Source organism: Anomaloglossus baeobatrachus, chromosome 3 (genome assembly GCF_048569485.1).
Source record: "Anomaloglossus baeobatrachus isolate aAnoBae1 chromosome 3, aAnoBae1.hap1, whole genome shotgun sequence".
Taxonomy (NCBI): Eukaryota; Metazoa; Chordata; class Amphibia; order Anura; family Aromobatidae; genus Anomaloglossus; species Anomaloglossus baeobatrachus.
This window is the reverse complement of record NC_134355.1, coordinates 344,317,654-344,339,113: the sequence shown is the minus strand read 5'-3', so window position 1 is coordinate 344,339,113 and position 21,460 is coordinate 344,317,654. Positions and strand designations below refer to the sequence as shown.

Below are 21,460 nucleotides of genomic sequence, written 5' to 3'. Positions count from 1 at the left end.
ACTGAAATGTCATAATAGTGTGAGTCACAGAGTGACTTACACTATTACAGCGGAAAGCCAGCCAGGAATTAGCTGTTTTTTTGCTGCTAGAACCGTTCTCGAACGTTTCTAGAACTATCGAGCTTTTGCAAAAAGCTCGAGTTCTAGTTCGATCTAGAACAGGCCCCAAAATCACTCGAGCCTAGAACTGGAGAACCTCGAACCGCGAACCGCGCTCAACTCTACTCAGGAGTAGATAGACATTTTGTGACTGTTCACAACAGGCAGGTTTCTAATATATGTTTTTCCCATTGAAAAAGTGGATCGTCCTATTAGAGTGGAAACTGGCAAAAAAAAATAACTCTCAGAGAAGAGTCCTGGAATTTAACGCTTGATGCTAAAATACCCCAAAGGAGTGAATAATAAAAGTGATCTTTTCTCTATTTATTAACAGTAAAATTACAAAGGTGATTTATACTCACCTTTCCTCACTCCAGCAGCATCACTCGTCTTCCTGTCAGTGCCAACAGCAGTGCTGCTGACCTGTGCGGAGCCGTTCACCGTTCCCTGCAGCATCGCGATGTCCTCCTGTTTGACATCATCGCTGTGCTCACCGCTCTCTACACAGATCGGCAGGTCGGCAGACAGGAGGACAATGTGATGCTGCAGGGAACGGGGAGTATACCGTACGTATTCACTGTCCCCCGTGCTGATGATGATACGCGGGGGGCAGTGAATATAGCCACACATGATCACTCCAGGCTGTAGTTGCCAGGGGTGATCACACGGCTGGCTGCTAATTATGCGCACATCCCCTGCCCATCTTCCCGCCCACCAGTCAGCGAGAGCTTCAGTGCTGAGAGATGATTGGCGGAAGGATGCATGTATATGAAATGAGCGGACCCGTGTGGTCACGGCAGGCGCTTCTACAGCCTGCATATGCCGCCAATGACCCACTTCACCGCAGCACCCTCATTCCCCGTAACAATGCTCTACATTCAGACTATAAGACACACCCCACACTTTCACCCAACATTTGGGGCAAAAAAAAGTGCGTCTTAGAGCCCAAAAAATATGTTAGCATGTATTTCAGTGAATACACATTTAAGTGTGAGGTGTTTATAAGTAGGTGGTTTCCCACAATGTTTTTTTGTGATAGACTATGACTAAGGATCCATATTGCCCTAGAAACTTGTAAGATTAGATTAACATACAATATCATGGAAAACATTTATTTTTAACCTATTTTCAGTAAAGACCTTGGATTTTACCCGTTGCTGCATGTGCCATCCCTTACCTTCTGAATTTGTTTCTACATAGAGCTTAGAAGGATTCAACTGGTCTGTGTTTAATCACGTGATGTCATAGACCTAAAGGATAAAAAGAAGAATTAACTGGGTAGAAGAGTAAAATGAGCATTTATAAGTACACAGTGCCATATAATGTGATCACTACAGTATATTAAAAGGATAAAAACTTTGTTTGGAATGCTTCTTTAACTTTTTCTAAGTAAACAGCTCCCAGTATATTGATTGAATGTATTGGGAATATCAGCAACAAAAGAGTGGTTAAGTAACTATAGTAATAAGTCAATAAAATGTTACATTTTATTGAATAGGGTTAGTAGGGAAAAATGGGTTTGACTGATGTAAAGCAAACATATATTATTGATCAATATAAGGCAGGGATATTTATTCAATTTCTGTATTAAAAGGCTAAGACTCTACTAAGCCCTTTAGCACTAACAAAAAATTGAGAATGGAAGCGCCCAGTTAAGAAACTCTGAGTAGATAACTAAAGTGGTCACCTGGCTATTTATTTAAACAACATAAGCCACCAGTGCATTACATAGTTGTCATTGGACTGCTTGAGGCAAATTATGAGATGAAGATTTAGGAACTCATGTATCATAATGGCATCAGAGGGAAAAGTGCTTTTGTTCTTCATATTAGGTAATTCAATTTTCCTGCCTCACGAGGCACTGAAAGATATATGTTCCCTACTTTCTTATGTCACCACTACACAATACTGTATTGTTAGTTCTTAACATAGGAAATTTTGGCTGCATAAACACCATAATAAATATTTATTGAGTTTATGTCACTCAATACTTTTTTTTTTCAAGTTATTCTATCACTTGAGTTTCCCTACATCAAAGCATAATAAATATTCCTTACAACTGTTCTCAGATTTAGTGACTTGTATGATACATAGATTCCATGCATTAGGTAACGGATAGCATTGGAATTCTGTATTACACATAGTAAACTCATATCTATACTCATAATAGTAAAACATATTGTTCTGCAGTATTTAGAAGATATTTTGCAGCTAAAGATATTTTAATAAAGCATTCCTCTAATTTTCAGGACAAAACCTTTGGTATGTACTGAAGAAGAAATGGAAAAATAAATGGATAGAAAATTAGTAACCATAGCCTAGATTATGTATAAAGAACTGCTACGAAAAGTTTAAGGTCCTAACTCATGAAGATGACTTCAACTACCTTTTTGGAAACCTTCAAATGTCACAATATTTTCCATAATTCAAAAGATGCAAAAACATTTTGTGATTTTTGATACTTTCAAGCTAGTCTCGGTTAACTTTGCAAGAAATAGATGGTGCATGGAGAAGCCAGCTATTAATTCATTTGTCTGCTAGGTGTAAGAGAAAGTGACTCATGGTAGCTATATGAGTCATCCCTTGACCCTGTGCTACCATGGCAACCATCAGATCCACGTGATCACGTCACGTGACTTCCGATGACAACGGCTAAGTGAATACTTACCGCTGTGCGCTGTTTTATCTCGCTGTCACATTTTGAGAGCAAGATGCAAGGGGTTAACAGGTGCAAGTGGAACACAGATCCACTCGTGCTTGATAGCTACACATGTCAGCTGTTCGAATTAGCTGACATGTGCAGGGATCGCTGCCGACTATCCGCGGCGGGCGGTGGGGATTAACCTCACACGATCCATGACGTACCCAGTACGTCATGTGTCGTGAAGAGGTTAAACCAGATAGCTTTTTTTTCACAAGGGTAACAGGATAAAATGCACTCTACAATTTGTTGTGTAATTTCTCCTTAGTACTCTGATACTTCATATGTGGCAGAAATCAACTTTTTGGGCATATGGCAGAGCTCAAAAGGAAAGGAACATTTGACTTCAAAATTGGCTGGAATCATTAGCAGATGCCATGTCGTATTTGGAGAGCCCCTGTCATGCCTATACAGTAGACCTGCTCCACATGTGACTCCATTTTGAAAACTGGACCCATCAAGGAATTTATCTAGATGTTTGTTAAGCATCTTGAACCCTTAGGTGCTTCACGGAATTTTAGAACGTTGAGCCATGAAAATTAAAAAATTAATTTCTTACCACAAAAATTTAAATTTTTATTTTCACAAGGGTTACAGGACATAATGCAGGACATAATAGACCATACAATTCGTTGAGCAATTTTTCCTCAGCAGGCCAGTATCCCATTTGTGGTCAAAAACTGCTTTTGAGGCACAGTAAAAAGTGAAGAATGGAAGGAGCGCCATATTTGATATCGAATTTAGTTTGAATGGTTTGCAAGTGCAATGTCATATTGGCAATGCCCCTGAGGTTCCTAAACAGTGGAGCCCCCCCACAAGTTACCCCATTTTGGACATTAGACCACTCAAGGACTTTATCAAGATTTTTGGTGAGCACCTGGATCCCCCTGGTGCTTCCAGAATTTTAAAACATTGAGCCGTGAAAATGAAAAGTACATTATTAACCTGAAAAATATTGCTTTAAACCCAAATTTTTCAAATTCACTAGGGTAACAGGATATATTGCACTATGCAATTTGTTTTGCAATTTCTCCTGAGCATAACAATACCAAATATTCGGTCAAAAACTAATTTTGAGGTACAGAACAAAGTGAAGAAGGGAAGGAGTGCCATATTGGAGTGCAGATTTAGTTGGAAAGGTTTATGGGTACAATGTCACATTAGCAGAGCCCCTGACGTGCCAGAACAGCAGAAACCCCCCACAAGTGAGCCCATTTTACAAGCGTCACCCATCAATGAATTCATCCAGTTGTGCAGTAAGCATATTGACACTACAGGTGTGTCACAAAATTTTACACTGCTGGGCGGTGAACTACAAATAATTACATTTTTACCACTGTCTTACCATGTCAAAGTGACAGGGCGGATACACCCTTACTTACGTAGCGCTCACTAACATACAAATTAGGCACACTGAATACAGTTTTATGGTAAAACAATAATGTAACAATTTATTAAGATAGCATCAGGATAATGTTCAATTATGGAATGACAGAGACAATATTACCCTGTTCTATTGATTTAATTAATGTAAATCATAGTATATAGAGAAATAAACATCAATACATTACCAAGTATTGTAGCATCCCTTCCCCACTGGAGGGACCACGGTCAGCGAGAAGGAAATACTCTGGTATCACCATCACAGAAGAAGTGTTTCCACTAACTCTGGAACATCCCCTCACTCGCTGAACAGGGTCCCCTTTTTTATACACAGCTGTTTAAGCTAGATCATCAGTTTCTTACAAAGTTAAAGTTTTACTTAAGTTTTATGATTAACCACCACACAGTGCTTTAAGGTTGTCTCTTACCAACCCAAAATTTGTTTGTAAGTTTTGTTTGCTATTGTCTAACATCTACTTAAGTTTTATGATTACACATCACACAGTGCTTCAAGGTTGTCTTTTACTAATATAACAACCCAAAGTTTGTAAGGTTTGTTTGCTGTTGTCTAATATCTCAAAGTTCACTGGTATGTTGTTTTCACCAAGTTAACTCCTCATGTTCAGGCATAACGCTCTAAGATGATAGCATATGGACATCATGACCTCCATAATCACCTATTCTGAAGACTGGATACCTATTCTAATCCAATCACACACTCATATTTGTCTCATTTGTATCACAATCGGTCCTTGATTATTGATGTTATGCATGACCATGGCTACATGAAACTATCAAAACGTTTTGGCCTCTTTTGTCTCTGAGCATCATACCATTATTGAACACAAGACCCACTTGTTCAAACAACATAAACATTCATTGTTCATACAGTTTTTATCTTTTCTATTAATGTTGCAATATTAATCGATGAACTAAATCACACCAATAAGGACTTTGTCCAACAGGACTACAATAACCCACATCTGGATTAGCACAAGTTTCTTGTCCTAGTGTGTATTCAGACGACTCATTACACATCAAATTCCCTTGTATATTACTACAAGATTCATTAGTCCTGTTCACAAACATTTTAGTAAATGTCCATGAATTATTGTGAATAAACCTTTCCAGTAATATAGGTTTAAAAGCATCCGCCGTATTTAAAGTTGATTTAAAACTTATTTGAATGTTGTCCGTGGGTACAGTTCCCAATTTAGTCAATCCTGTTTTTATTTCTTGGCACCCATGATCTTCCTTTGAATGCCAAGTATTGTAAGTTTGTATTAGTTCCGCTCATATTTTCTTGCCACCAAGGAAGATTTACCCATCTGGAGAGTAGGTACATATCCAGCAATCTGCTGCTTGACTGCTGTTCAATGCCTCAGAAATCACTTGATGATGTATTAAGAATCGATTGGCCATTGGCTCCTCCTGGTAGAAATTCTTCCATCCATCCATGAAAGGGAGTACCAGGACCTACAGCCACTACATCTCACACTTCACTTTCTAGATTGACCAAAAATTCTGCACCAATGATTCCATAAACTGGTTTTCACTTCTGTAATCAAGACACACAAGTATTATTCCCGCAAATTACATTTTTCTTGAGGAACATACTCCCACTTCTCAACCCCAGTTCTCATTACTAATAGGGTACGATCTTTCCCTACTGCAATGACCTCAGCTTCAGAAGGCGGTCCTTGAACATTTTAGATCCAGATTTTGGCACCTACATTCGTGATATTTGAGGACCCAAAGCCATTGTCTCCTCCAAGGGTTAATTCAGTAGGAGTGCTTCCTTCCTGAGCCTGGGCTAAAGATACAGGTATCAGCAGCATCTGTGCCATTCGCTGATCCTTTTCAATAATCAAAGGTTCTTCACCCACATTGATAATTATTACTTTAATTTCACCATGATAAACTGAATCAATTACTCCACCCACCATCACTGCTCCTTTTAAGGCAAAATTAGATCTTGTAGCTATTTGCCCATAATGTCCTTTTGGAATCTGACATCCCAAATCTGTGGGAATGATACCCACCTTACCTGGTGTTATTAACACAACCTTAGCAGAATGAAGATCCAACCCGGCAGACAAAGGGGTAGATCTCTCTGGTACTACAGCTTTTTCTCCTTCAGTGATTGTTTTGAGTATTGCAGCTGCTTTATCTGCTTTGGAATTAAACAGATGTTCAAGTGAGTCAATAGGTACATGTGCATCTACAGGAAACACAGTTGTTTTGGTATTTTGAATTAGTTCCTCAAGAATTTGCCATACCTCTTTGCCCCACACCTTTTTACCATAGATCAACCAATTATGTCTTTTCCACCCCATCATTCAGGTGGCTAATCATTTGCCACTGACCAGGAGTCCGTGTACAAATGACATTCATGTCCTTGCTCAAAACTTACAGCAAGGAAGACAGCATACTTTTCAGCATACTGACTGCTCTTTCCCTCTCCCTCCATGGTAATGTGTTTTTCCAACTTTGGATCGTATGCTACACTTTTCCACTGTCTTTTTCCATTGACATACCTGGCAGATCCATTTGTGAATCAGGCATGCCTCTGTTGATCTTCTGACAAGTGAGAATAGCTCTGTCTCCATTTGACTGAATATTCTTCCATTTGAGCTGCTTGGAGAGGATTCACTCCTGGATCCTCTGATATTTCAGCAATTTTTTCATGTAAGGTGGCAACTCCACCTTCTCCTTTCTTTGCCCTTTCTGAAATGTACCATTTCCATTGAATGATACTTTGTTCCTGGGCATGTTCTACCCTGTTGGTTTTAGGTTTTGATAATACCAATTGCATTATGAGTATCTGAGGTCTTAATAGGACTAAATGTCCTATTGTCATTTGTTCAGTTTCCACTAGCACCCAATAGCACGCTATTAGCTGTTGCTCAAATGGGGTATATTTTTCTCCTGCATTTGGCAATTTACGGTTCCAAAAGCCAAGGGGAACTCTCTTTGCCCCTTGCTTTTTCCACAATGCTCAATTTGCATACAGGTGTTGCACGGAAACATTTAATTCAATGTCCCTGTTACGGGGGGCTGTCTGATAATAACTGAAAGGAGTATCAGACAGTCAGGGTCCACCGTGCAAAGACTTTGCTGCAGACTATGGCAGAGTGCAATACCTCTGTTAACTCACAGAAGAATATAATAAGTAAGTAAAGCAATTCCTCCCTTACTTGGAGGGTGTGTGGAATGATCTCTGTTAACAATCACAGAGACAAAGGCAATGTGTGCGAAATGGCACCTACCTAGGTCCGCTCTTCTAGTGGTGCAAAAGAGACGAACAGCAGCGTAAGCCGCACAAAGCTCCTACCTGCGTTCGCTCCACTAGTGTGCGAGGACACGAACCACTAGATATGGCACCTGCCTAGGTCCGCTCTTCTAGTGGTGCAAAAGAGACGAACAGCAGCGTAAGCCGCACAAAGCTCCTACCTCTGTTCGCTCCCCTAGTGTGCGAGGATACGAACAACTGCCAGACGCAGTATAAGGAACGTTACCCTAGCGGCAACGTCCACCTACGAGTAGAATCACAAGGCCCAGCCAGACCATGTGCCTCAGGCACCTGCCTATGTCCGCTCCCCTAAGAGGTAAGGATACGGACACCAGCCGAAGCTGTAAGGTATAAGAACGCTACCCTGCCGGTAGCGCTCACCTAGCATAGACAGAGGAATGCCTAGAGGAACGCGCACAGAGCGTCTACTCATATGCATGAACCAAGAGGACTGAGCACCATGCGGCGTGTGTCAGGGTCTTATATAGACTCTGTGCCTCATCCAAGATGGAGGACACCAGAGCCAATCCGCTGCCAGAACGACAGGAGTGACGTCATGCTGGCCTATCACCGAGCAAGACGTCACAAGCACATGACCAGCGACCAATCGGCATAGAAGGTGTCAGAGACATGTGACCTCGTGTCAGCGATGATGTCACCCGCACATGTGCAATGGCTCCAAGATTGGACTTAGTCTCCGGCGCTCGCACATGTGCAGTAGCAAGAAATCTGGACTTAGTCTCCAGCGCTCGCACATGTGCAGTAGCAAGAAATCTGGACTTAGTCTCCAGCGCTCGCACATGTGCAGTAGCAAGAAATCTGGACTTAGTCTCCAGCGCTCGCACATGTGCAGTAGCAAGAAATCTGGACATAGTCTCCAGTGCTCGCAGCAACCGTAACAGTACCTCCCCCTCAAGGGCCCCCCTCCCGGCGACGCAGGTAATCGGCAACTAAGTCGGGAGCATGGACAGCCTCCTCAGGCTCCCAAGAGCGATGTTCCGGGCCATAGCCCTCCCAATCTATCAAGAAGAACCTGCGCCCTCTAACCATCTTAGAACCAACTATGGCTCGTACCTCATAGCTAGAGCGAGAGGAATCAGAGGCAGGAGAGTGCACTTCACGAGCGTGAGGTAAAATAGCCGGCTTTAGCAGTGAGACATGGAATTTGTCATGAATCCTAAGATGGACAGGTAACTTCAATTGATAGACTACAGGATTTACCTGTCGAAGAACCTCATAAGGACCCAGGAAGCGAGGAGCAAATTTGACAGAGCTCACTCTAAGTCTCACGTGTTTTGCAGAGAGCCACACAAAGTCCCCTGGAGAAAAGACAGGAGCCGGGCGACGAAACCGATCGGACACCGTCTTCATACGGTCCTTAGCTGCTTGGATCGACTCTTGAGTCCGATCCCAAACCTCTCTGGCATTAGTTGCCCAGTCGGCCACAAGAGGAGGAGGTGCAGCAGCGGAAAACGGTACTGGTACCCTAGGGTGTTGCCCATTATTGAGTACGAACGGTGTCTGCCCAGTGGCCTCAGCCAGCGAATTGTTAAGGGCAAATTCTGCCCAGGGTAGGAGGGAGGACCAGTTATCGTGGTTCTCAGCAACAAAGTGTCGAAGGTATATAATCATAGATTGATTGGTACGTTCAACCAAACCATTAGTCTCCGGATGGTATGCCGAAGAGAGATTCAACTCAATTTGCAGAAGGCTACAAAGATCTCGCCAGAAACGGGAAGTAAATTGCGGGCCTCTATCACAAATGATACGATCTGGCATCCCGTGAAGCCTAAAGACATGCTTGAGGAATAGTTTGGCTAGTACCCTGGAAGATGGGATTCTCGATAACGGTACGAGATGAACCATCCGGGAGAAATGGTCCGTAATGACCCACACAAATCTATGTCCCTGTGAACATGGAAGATCACCCACAAAGTCCATGCCTACCACCTCCCATGGTCTATCTGGCACTGGTAAAGGATGCAAGAGCCCAGCCGGTCTCTGCCGTAATGGACGGTTGCGAGCACACGAGTAGCAGGAACCGACATATCTCTTGACGTGGCTGGCTAAGTGTGGCCACCAATACCACCTTTCCAGTAACTCTCGTGTCCGCCTAATACCAAAATGCCCACCCACCTTTGAGGTTCGGACCATTGCAGGACAGCAGAGAGCTTCGCAGGATCCATAGCCAGACCCTCTTGTGAGATAATGTAACCCAAAAAAGGCAATGAGGACTGCTCGAATACACATTTCTCGAGTTTAGCAAACAATGAGTGCTCCCTTAAACGGGAAAGGACACGAACGACATCCTGACGATGAGTCTCCAGATCAGGAGAAAAAATCAGGATGTCGTCCAGATACACCACTACTGAGGATAACAGTAAATCCCTGAACACATCGTTTACGAAGTCCTGAAATACTGCGGGTGCATTACATAACCCAAAAGGCATGACGAGGTATTCATAGTGACCGTCTCGGGTGTTAAAAGCGGTCTTCCATTCGTCACCCTTTCGAATTCGTACCAAGTTATACGCACCCCGCAGATCCAACTTCGTAAAAACTTGAGCTCCTCTCAGTCTGTCAAAGAGCTCCGAAATTAAAGGTAATGGGTATTTGTTCTTTATTGTGATTGCGTTGAGACCCCTGTAATCTATGCAGGGACGCAAATCACCCTCTTTCTTCCGAACAAAGAAAAACCCAGCTCCCGCGGGAGAGACAGACTTACGAATGAACCCCTTCTCTAAACTCTCTCTTATATAGGTCGACATGGCCTCCGACTCAGGTATCGACAGGGGGTAAACCCTGCCTTTAGGTGGAACCGAACCTGGGATAAGGTCTATGGCACAGTCATACGGCCTATGGGGTGGAAGAACCTCAGCACCCTGTTTGGAGAACACGTCAGCGAAATCCAAATAGGGTGTAGGTATGGGAGAGAGATCAGTTGATGCAACCGCAACGACCTTAGGTGGTAAGGGAAGACATCGGGACTGACATTTCGAACCCCAACTAATAATGCTGTCAGACTCCCAGTCAATGTGAGGAGCATGAGTCCGAAGCCATGGAAGACCCAGAAGGACGTCGTCTATACCCTCAGGCAAAACAAGAAAAGAAATCTCCTCTATGTGACCCTGAGACAGGGAAAGGCGCAAGGGAACTGTCCTCAATGTAATGGAGTCAGACAACATAGTTCCATTGACAACACGGACAGAAATAGGCGCCTCTAACATGATAGAGGGAATATTGTGTCCCTTTACAAATCCTGAGGACACAAAAATCCCGTCAGCTCCGGAATCCACAAAAGCCATAATAGGCCATGTATTCTCAGATAACGAGAGCTGACCTGGGATACAACACTTAGAGGGTGCAGAAGACGTCTCTAGTAACCCCCCTCTAATGGTTACTAGGCCAGGAAGTTTCCCTGACGACTAGGACACTTGTTGGCATAGTGCCCAGCCTGACGACATACGTAACATATAGGAGGACCAGACTTGCGTAGTCTGGAGGACGTATGACCTAACTCCATAGGAGTGGGAGATGTTTCAGATGCTGAGGAAGATGGTAGTGGACCCTCAACAACTGGAATAGCCCGATGCTTAGGGCGTGAGGAAGAGACCTCGAGTCTACGTTCCTTATGGCGTACATCGATCCTCGTTGCTACTGTGATCAAGTCCTCCAGAGAAGCAGGGACCTCACGAGTAGCAAGGGCATCCTTGACATAGCCTGCCAACCCTCTCCAGAAGATAGGAATCAACACCTTCTCTGGCCAATCTAGTTCTGCCACCAGAGTTCTAAAAGCAATGGCATAAGAACTAGTGGATAACGAACCCTGAGATAGATCTAACAGTCTCAGGGCCGCATCATGGGTAACCTGCGGACCCATGAATACCGCCTTAAGAGCATCAAGAAAGTCTTGATGTCTCAGAGTAACCACATCAGAGCGCTCCCATAGGGGAGTCGCCCATTCTAAGGCTTTGTCCTGAAGTAAGGAGATGATAAAGCCTACTCTGGACCTCTCCGTAGAGAAGCGAGAAGAGTTGACCTCTAGGTGTATCTGACACTGACTAATGAAACCACGACATGATCTGGCATCGCCAGAATATCTGTTTGGCAGAGCAAGTCGAGGATCATGTGCAGATGTCACCATGGTCTGAGGTTTATCCTCTATACTCTTGAGCCGTGACTCAAGTACTTGTATGTAACGGTGTAACTGCTGATATTCTGCCATAACTGCCAGACCCTTGGCTCAGTCCTAATGTTACGGGGGGCTGTCTGATAATAACTGAAAGGAGTATCAGACAGTCAGGGTCCACCGTGCAAAGACTTTGCTGCAGACTATGGCAGAGTGCAATACCTCTGTTAACTCACAGAAGAATATAATAAGTAAGTAAAGCAATTCCTCCCTTACTTGGAGGGTGTGTGGAATGATCTCTGTTAACAATCACAGAGACAAAGGCAATGTGTGCGAAATGGCACCTACCTAGGTCCGCTCTTCTAGTGGTGCAAAAGAGACGAACAGCAGCGTAAGCCGCACAAAGCTCCTACCTGCGTTCGCTCCACTAGTGTGCGAGGACACGAACCACTAGATATGGCACCTGCCTAGGTCCGCTCTTCTAGTGGTGCAAAAGAGACGAACAGCAGCGTAAGCCGCACAAAGCTCCTACCTCTGTTCGCTCCCCTAGTGTGCGAGGATACGAACAACTGCCAGACGCAGTATAAGGAACGTTACCCTAGCGGCAACGTCCACCTACGAGTAGAATCACAAGGCCCAGCCAGACCATGTGCCTCAGGCACCTGCCTATGTCCGCTCCCCTAAGAGGTAAGGATATGGACAGCAGCCGAAGCTGTAAGGTATAAGAACGCTACCCTGCCGGTAGCGCTCACCTAGCATAGACAGAGGAATGCCTAGAGGAACGCGCACAGAGCGTCTACTCATATGCATGAACCAAGAGGACTGAGCACCATGCGGCGTGTGTCAGGGTCTTATATAGACTCTGTGCCTCATCCAAGATGGAGGACACCAGAGCCAATCCGCTGCCAGAACGACAGGAGTGACGTCATGCTGGCCTATCACCGAGCAAGACGTCACAAGCACATGACCAGCGACCAATCGGCATAGAAGGTGTCAGAGACATGTGACCTCGTGTCAGCGATGATGTCACCCGCACATGTGCAATGGCTCCAAGATTGGACTTAGTCTCCGGCGCTCGCACATGTGCAGTAGCAAGAAATCTGGACTTAGTCTCCAGCGCTCGCACATGTGCAGTAGCAAGAAATCTGGACTTAGTCTCCAGCGCTCGCACATGTGCAGTAGCAAGAAATCTGGACTTAGTCTCCAGCGCTCGCACATGTGCAGTAGCAAGAAATCTGGACATAGTCTCCAGTGCTCGCAGCAACCGTAACAGTCCCCTTTCTTAATTGGCCACAAGTCTACAGTTATTGAATGGCCTCTTTTGCCATTTTAAAAGCATTTTGTTGTTCCTCACTCCATTGAAATTCAGACTTTTTCCGAGTCACTTTGTACAATGGAGCCATCAATTGCCCCAAATATGGGATATGCTGTCTCCAGAAGCCAAAAAGACCAATGTATGATTGGGTCTCTTGTTTTGACTTTAAAATAGGGAAATTAATTATTTTCTGTCTTGCCTTGGGTAAAATTTCCCTATGTCCCTTGTTCCATTGGATTCCTAGGAACTTGACCGACTGAGCCGGTCCTTGGACCTTAGCATCATTAATCTCCCACCCTTTGGATCTCAGTGAGAGTAATTTGGTCAGCTGATCTTTTACTGACTACTCATATTTTCCCTGTATCATTATACCATTGATATAATGAGAAAACTGCATTTCCGCAGACAATGGGAACTCATCCAAGTGTTCGGCCACCATCCGATGACAGATAGTTGGACTATGAATCCAACCCTGAGGCAACCTAGTGAAAGTGTACTGCCTCCCTAGCCATGTGAAGGCAAACTGATCTTGCGCCTTCTCCTCTATTGGTATTGCGAAAAAGACATTAGCCAAGCCTATTACACCATACCAGGTACCATCATGACTTTGAATATTTTCAACAATAGTGATAGTATCAGGAACAGCAGCGGTCAAGGGAGGAGTATGCTTATTCAACTCCCGGTAATCCACTGTCATTCTCCATGATACATCACTTTTTTTTACTGGCCAAATTGGGTTATTCCATGTAGTGGTTGTAGGATGCATTACTCCTACTCCCACTAATTCTTTGATGGTTTCCCCAATTTCTTTATGACCCCCTTGGATCCTGTACTGTTTCATAAATACCATTTTAGTAGCTGGGGGAACATGAATTGGTGGCATTTTAACTTTGCCCACCATTATTGTATTACAATGTACAAGATCCTGTTTTTGGACCCCAAAGGAAAATGTTCCTTCCTTCAGATACAGGGTCATTCCCTTCAATATATCTATGGACCAAGATATATTCATGGATAGGGACAACAAACACACTGAATGTTCTGATGAGTAAGTTCCCTATTTTTAAAGCAACCTGGGTTTGTACACCCATTGTTACTTTTCCTCCTAGCCCAGCAATTTTAATCTTGGGACCTTTATACTTCTTTGGGTTTCCATAAATCAAAGTAGCCTCCGCCCCTGTATCAATTAAAGCAGGGACTCTTTGAATATTCCCCCCTTTCTAATGAATTTGCAAATTTACATAGAGACGTTCATCCTTTTTTATCTAAATAGGGGCTTGGCTGGCTACTTATGCATCACTATCTGATGCAGACTCTAGCTCGTGAGTAGGGGCAGATTCTGCCACACTCTTCCCCACTTGCTCTGTTCCCAGCGTTTCAAGATATCTATCTCATTTTGGGAAAAATCTTCCACAGTCACTCGACTGCGGATATGAGGTTTTACATTCTCTACCTAGATGGGCTATCCATCCTCATCATAATGAGGATTCCCCCACCGCCCCATGCTTGGACTCGTGTTTTTTCATATTCTATTCTTTCTGATCTCTTTTTAATGGATTTCATAGTAATCCTCCCGGGTGGATCAATAGTAGGATCTGGGAAATCTTCCAATCCTCAACAGAGGAGGTGGTATTCCACACATCCCCATCCCAATGATCCAGATCCCAGGCTACAGAGGCTGATGCAATACTTTTATGCACCTTTTCTTTGTTAACTCTACCTCTGCGTTTTTTATGCTTGTTTTGAGCTACCTTCACTAGCTTTTTCTGCAACATTCTGATAATGTTCCAACTTGTCACGGAGTAAGCGAGTATTACATTCTAACACCACTTTTTGTCCTCCGATCTCAACTACTTTTTGTTCCATTTGTGAGCACTTTCTTTGTATATTGGTATTCCGCTCAAGCATAACTCGGTAGGCACTGAGCAAAATCCACATACATCGTCCTAAAGACACATCACCCGCCTTTACGGGGACCCCCATGAGTACAGAAACAACATCATGGGGTTCTAAGGCTAACGCATAATTGCGTCTCCCCAATTAAACTGCATCACCTGACTTTGCAGGGACCCCCATGAGTACAGTAACAACATCATGGGGTTCTGAGGCTAACGCCCAATTGCGTCTCCCCAATGAAACTGCATCACCTGACTTTGCAGGGAAACCCTCGAGTAATTTAACAACATCGAGAGGCTCATTGCATCTCCCCAATGAAACTACATCACCTGCCTTTGCAGGGACCCCCATGAGTACAGAAACAACATCATGGGGGGTTCCATCACCTGCCTTTTGCAGGGACCCCCATGAGTACAAAAACAACATCATGGGGGGTTGCATCACCTGCCTTTTGCAGGGACCTCCATGAGTACAGAAACAACATCATGGGGTTCTGAACCCTTGAGCTTATTCTCCCAGGGTTCTGCCAATCCACAACAACGCATCTCCTGTGCTATAACAATTATACGGAGTCTTGGTTGAGCCAGGGATCTCCACACAATCCTCCTCCTTCTTCCCTTTCTTAAATATTTTCCTGGCTTTGTGCCAAAAAGCCAAAACTTTTGGCCTAATGCCAACAAATTATTCTCTTGCTTGAAAATAAATTAGGACAGGAGGATTATTTCCTATAAACAATTTTCTTAAAAACTTTTATACCTTTGGAATTATAAAGATCTGGATTGTTGCCAAAAAGAAACAACCTACAAAATCAATCTATTCCATGGATTATATTACATAACGTTCACCTTCTAATATACCACTCAAATGCACCCTTCCAGATATTCACTATCCTGCCGACTACGCCAATTTATGTCTTACCATGTCAAAGTGACAGGGCGGATACACCCTTACTTACGTAGCACTCACTAACATACAAATTAGGCAAACTGAATACAGTTTTATGGTAAAACAATAATGTAACAATTTATTAAGATAGCATCAGGATAATGTTCAATTATGGAATAACAGAGACAATATTACCCTGTTCTATTGATTCAATTAATGTAAATCATAGTATATAGATAAATAAACATCAATACATTACCAAGTATTGTAGCATCCCTTCCCCACTGGAGGGACCACGGTCAGCGAGAAGGAAATACTCTGGTATCACCATCACAGAAGAAGTGTTTCCACTAACTCTGGAACATCCCCTCACTCGCTGAACAGGGTCCCCTTTTTTATACACAGCTGTTTAAGCTAGATCATCAGTTTCTTACAAAGTTAAAGTTTTACTTAAGTTTTATGATTAACCACCACACAGTGCTTCAAGGTTGTCTCTTACCAACCCAAAATTTGTTTGTAAGTTTTGTTTGCTATTGTCTAACATCTACTTAAGTTTTATGATTACACATCACACAGTGCTTCAAGGTTGTCTTTTACATATATAACAACCCAAAGTTTGTAAGGTTTGTTTGCTGTTGTCTAATATCTCAAAGTTCACTGGTATGTTGTTTTCACCAAGTTAACTCCTCATGTTCAGGCATAACGCTCTAAGATGATAGCATATGGACATCATGACCTCCATAATCACCTATTCTGAAGACTGGATACCTATTCTAATCCAATCACACACTCATATTTGTCTCATTTGTATCACAACCACTAAAATGTTGTTTTAATGTGAAATTTCCAATTTTCAAAAACTACTTTTGAGGCACAGTGCAAAGTGAAGAAGGGAACGAGCACCATCTTTGAGATCAGATTTAGTTGGAATGGTTTGTGGGTGTCATGTCCCATTGGCAATGCCTCGGAGGTGTCTAAATAGTGGAGCTCCTCTACAAGTGACCCCATTTTGGAAACTAGACCCCTCAAGGAATTTATCTAGATGTTTGATGAGCACCTGGAACCCCCAGGTACTTCACAGAATTTTAAATGTTAAACTGTGAATATGAAAAAATACATTTTTAATCTCATAAATATTGAAGAACCACCCTCAAGTGACAAATTTTAGAAATTACACCCCTCTGCGAATTCATCTATGGGTGTAGTGATGATTAAGTCTCTGGAAAACACCCGTGGTGTCAAACACAGTGAATGTTGCAGAATTAAAAATTGAAAATAAGTCCTCGCTGTGCCCAGTACATTGTAGTGCCCATATATTGAGTCCAATTCATACTTCTGGAAACCTGTACCCCATACATTTAGGCGGACTCTACTCACTATAATAAAGCCAAATATGCGGACACTAACTCTGGTTTAGGCACATTGTGGGGCTCAGAAGACAGAGGGGCATTTGATTTTGGGAGCACAGATTTTGCTAGATTTCTTTTTTGAGGTGGGATCTATCGCATTTTTCCAGAGCCTTTGTGCTAGCAGTAACGTGAAAGCTCCCTATATTTCCATTAACAAATGGCGGACCTGAGTGGGGATTTGTGATTTTGTGGATTGAGTTGAATGCTACTTGGTGGGGATTTTGGATCAGTTCACATTTATCTTGTGCTTTATGCTGAGCACTAACATCGGGGATTCCAGCTACATCTACAAAATACGTGATTCAGCTGAAACCCATGATGGATCCATTCACTAATGAGGCAGCAGAGTTACTCCAGACTCTGTTTGGCCTCTGTTCAGCAGTAGCCATCACTTCAAAGGGGAACAAAACTGTTGATGACCGCACTTTTGTGCAAATGTAAAAAGAGGTGTAAAAAGATGGACACTGGACCACAGCCCAGATGTGAGGTCAAAGAGACTCCCTCTGCCTCATTACAGTGAATTTTTGGTTGGGAATTTTATCTAAATTATGTTTTTCAGAGTTTCTGGGTATTTGCCCACAATCTGCACATGCTGTGTCCTGGACACAGCATGTCTTCTCCTGTGGAGACTCAAGTGTTCTCCACAGGAGACCACAATTTCTCGTGCCCACGATCAGAGATTGGGGTGCTGTGGACTTTCACTCTGTTTTCGCCTTAGAGGACACTCGCGTCTTCGCAAGCATAAATTGACAGGTTGGGAAGCTGCGCTGCATGTTAGTTTACTCTATGGAGAAAAGAAGCATAATGGGTATGGGATTTCTATAAATCGCATCCACTGTGCATGTACTGTACAATGCAATGTTTTGTATGCAGCTAACTTGATTGTGGGCATGTACCCTTAAATGAAATACTCGATGCAAGTGCTCAGCATAGCATAAATATGAGCCACGCCATACTGCGATCGTTTGGAGGTAGAGTGAGCAAATCATTAGCGGTTGAAGAATTGGTTTTATTTATTAATTTTTCACGCTATTCACCATACAGTATAGGAGATTAGGAGGCTTTATTCCTCTGGCCAGTACGATTACAGTGATACCAGATTTATATAGGCAAAAAATAAATAAGAAAACTTGGGTCAGCTCACCGTGTCAGAAGTTGCATTGTTCTTCCTCCCTTGTTCCTGCCTTGGACCCAGACATGGACAAGCGGCGGAAGTCAACCGCACTCAAAGTAGGAAAAAAAACATAGAAAAGTCTACTGCACTTCCCCTCACAGCCTTCCTTAAGGTACCGTCACACTAAACAACTTACCAGCGATCCCAACAACGATACAACCTGATAGGGATCGCTGGTAAGTTGCTAGGAGGTTGGTGGTGAGAGGTCACACAGTCAGACGCTCCAGCAATCCCACCAGCAACCTGACCTGGCAGGGATCGCTGGAGCGTCGCTACACGGGTTGCTGGTGAGCTGTCACCAGCAACCAGTGACCAGCCCACAGCCAGCAGCGACACACTGAAGCGATGCTGTGCTTGGTAACTAAGGTAAATAACGGGTAACCAACCTGATATTTACCTTGGTTACCAGCGCACGCAGCTACATGTGCAGAGAGCAGGGAGCAGCGCACACCGCTTAGCGCTGGCTCCCTGCTCTCCTAGTTACAGCACACATCGGGTTAATTACCCGATGTGTGCTGTAGCTACATGTGCACAGAGCAGGGAGCAGCGCACACCGCTTAGCGCTGGCTCCCTGCTCTCCTAGCTACAGCACACATTGGGTTAATTACCCGATGTGTGCTGTAGCTACATGTGCAGAGAGCAGGGAGCCGCGCACACTGCTTAGCGCTGGCTCCTTGCTCTCCTAGCTACAGTACACATCGGGTTAATTACCCAATGTGTACTCCGGCTACACGTGCAAGGAGCAGGAGCCGGCACTGGCAGCGCGAGCGGCGGAGGCTGGTAACGAAGGTAAATATCAGGTAACCAAACACAGGGCTTCTTGGTTACCCGATGTTTACCGTGGTTACTGTCGCGGGTGGAGGAGGGGACGCCGTGCTCTCCCACTGCTCGGGTCCGGCTGCCGCTGCGGCTGTTGCGGCCTGCTGCTGCTGCTCGGTGGCTCGAGCGATGGGCCGGATCCCGGGGACTCGAGCGGCGCTCCTCGCCCATGAGTGAAAGGGGATTGGGTTTTGGGATAGTTTATTGTCCGTGACGCCACCCACGGTTGTGGTGATTAAGTAGACACCACCGCTGCTCTGTCTGGGGAGCCCTGGAGGGATGGTACGGAGCAGCCAGTTGTTGATTTGCCCCTCCGTGGGTAGGGGTTTTGGTGCTCCCGGGGCCCAGTGAAGGGGTTGGTATGGTGGACAGGCGGGTATGGGGCCTGTGGAGGTGCAGGGGCGCAGGGGCAGCGCTGTGCCGCACGGCACGGAGGTACTCACTCAGCCAGTAAACACGACACAGTTCTCGGTAAACAAACGGCTGGTTGGACGGGTCCCTCGGACGGTTACGGTGCTGATGTTCCCTGCAGTTAGTGGTGACGGTCTCTTCCCTGCACCTATGTAAAGTCTCTTGGTAGCGATGGGGCCCCACCGGTTACCTGCTCCCCGGCTTGGATATGAGCCGGAGGAGCCCCTCTCTTGCCCGCAGGCGCTGGCCCTGGGAAACTGGTACCTTGGCGGTGGCGGTGTCTCCCCTTAACGGTCGGACTGTTGCCTTCAATCGGGACTTGGTTGTTAGGAGACAGAGGTCCTCTTCACTGACGGATTTGGCAAATTATGGCAACTCCTAGCCTTGCCGGGATCCGAAAGGCCCCTGCCCTGGTGCTGACTGTTCTTCGTATACTGCTCCGGTACCGCCGGGTCACCACCCGTCCGCGGTCCTTCCAGCAACCTCCAAACAGTCCCCCTGCAGACTATCACCGCCGTCTTCTGACCTTGCTGTCTCAGTCCGGGGCACACACCCGGACCAACTTCAGGCTTTCTTAACTGTCACTTAGTTTTCCACTTCTTCACTCAAGCTCCTTTCCTTTGCTCCTCTACCATTTCACTTCCTTCTACTTTTACTTCCTAAACTGTTCTGTTTACTCCTTCACTTCCCTAGCTTAACTGCCTGGTTCTCCCGCCTCCAGGGCTGTGAACTCCTCGGTGGGCGGAGCCAACCGCCTGGCCCACCCCCTGGTGTGGACATCAGCCCCTGGAGGAAGGCAACAAGGATTTTAGGTTAGCCTTGGTGTACCTGCAAGGAATGTGGGGTGCATGTGATGTTGTGCAATGTGACCCCTGGCTTGCCCAGGGCGTCACATTCCCCCTTAGCAAAACGCAGACTATCCTCGGGCTGCCCGTCCAACACCGGTTTTATTTTCCTTTTGTTTTTCTGTAAAATAAAACGGTAACATATATACAATTTATGACATCATCCCACATCAGGAGGTTCGGTTCTTAAACGTTGCAAACATTAAAACGGTTAACGGTTACAGTCTCCGCTCTCTCCCACCCAAGTAACCTGGCCCTGATGCTGCCCCTAAAACCCAGGCAGCACCCTTGACCCCAGTCCAGCACAAGTTACCCGAGCGGGATTTGTCCTTCCCCTCCAGAGGGTAGCCACCGGTTCCTGTGGTGGCTGGGCCCCAGCCTGCTCTGCTGTGGGCCCTCCCTCCAACCTGCTTCTCCGGAGGCGGTAACTGCGGAAACGGTAACACAACTTATTTACAAGCCACTAGCGTCTGTGGTTGCCCTGCAAGTTCACGGGCTTGTCCAAAGGAGTTCCTATGCAAATTTTTCAAACGGTCCCCACGGGGACAACGGTGCCGGCAACGGCCGGTTTCCAAATCACGGTTTGCAGACAATCAGGTTACTTTCACGGTAATCATTTTTCATTTTTGCAAAAATATCTCAAACACACTGGTGGTCCCAACGGGGATGGTGCAACGGTGCTCCGCTGCCGTTATTCCGAGTCCTCCACATCACCTGAGGGAGGGGGCGCGGTGCTCACACGGGACTCCTGGCTGCCCCTTAGCTTAGCGTCCAGCGCGAACCACCCCCTCTCCCCACAGTGCCGGGTGTACTGCACGATGTCGCCCGACATCAGGTTACGACCGGGATGCTCCTCAGGCAGGTGGGCATTCACATCCCGCCGGGCTATAAACACTTCGGCCTCCAGGCCTGGTTCATATATAAACCCATAGCCCCGGCGGACATCAAACCGCCTCACCTACCCTTCGTACAGCGGCCCCCGGACACGGAACGTTGCCTGACTTAGACTCTCTTTTTCCCGGATTGCACGGGCCACCAACTCCGCCTTCCTTCTTTCCCTCTCTTCAATCTCCGGGCCCAACGGTACCGGCTCCCTGACCCA

At 45.2% G+C, this 21,460-nt stretch overlaps 2 protein-coding genes across 2 annotated transcripts in view; both read right to left on the bottom strand.

The window, feature by feature from the left end:
• The window catches only part of MCHR2 (melanin concentrating hormone receptor 2), a 618,664-nt gene that overhangs the window by 393,621 nt on the left and 203,583 nt on the right, over positions 1–21,460 (bottom strand). The window contains exon 2 of the mRNA XM_075340097.1: positions 1,277–1,349. The gene's annotated coding sequence lies outside the window, so the exon portion shown is untranslated. The remainder of the gene's footprint in view (positions 1–1,276; positions 1,350–21,460) is intronic.
• LOC142297234 (uncharacterized) lies at positions 5,893–6,519 on the bottom strand. The gene has a single exon (XM_075341492.1). It carries the CDS (start codon positions 6,517–6,519, stop codon positions 5,893–5,895), a length of 627 nt encoding a protein of 208 aa, XP_075197607.1.

Bases quoted from the DNA above. Each gene is read 5' to 3' on its own strand.
- LOC142297234 (XM_075341492.1), bottom strand. From the start codon at position 6,519: ATGGGGTGGAAAAGACATAATTGGTTGATCTATGGTAAAAAGGTGTGG.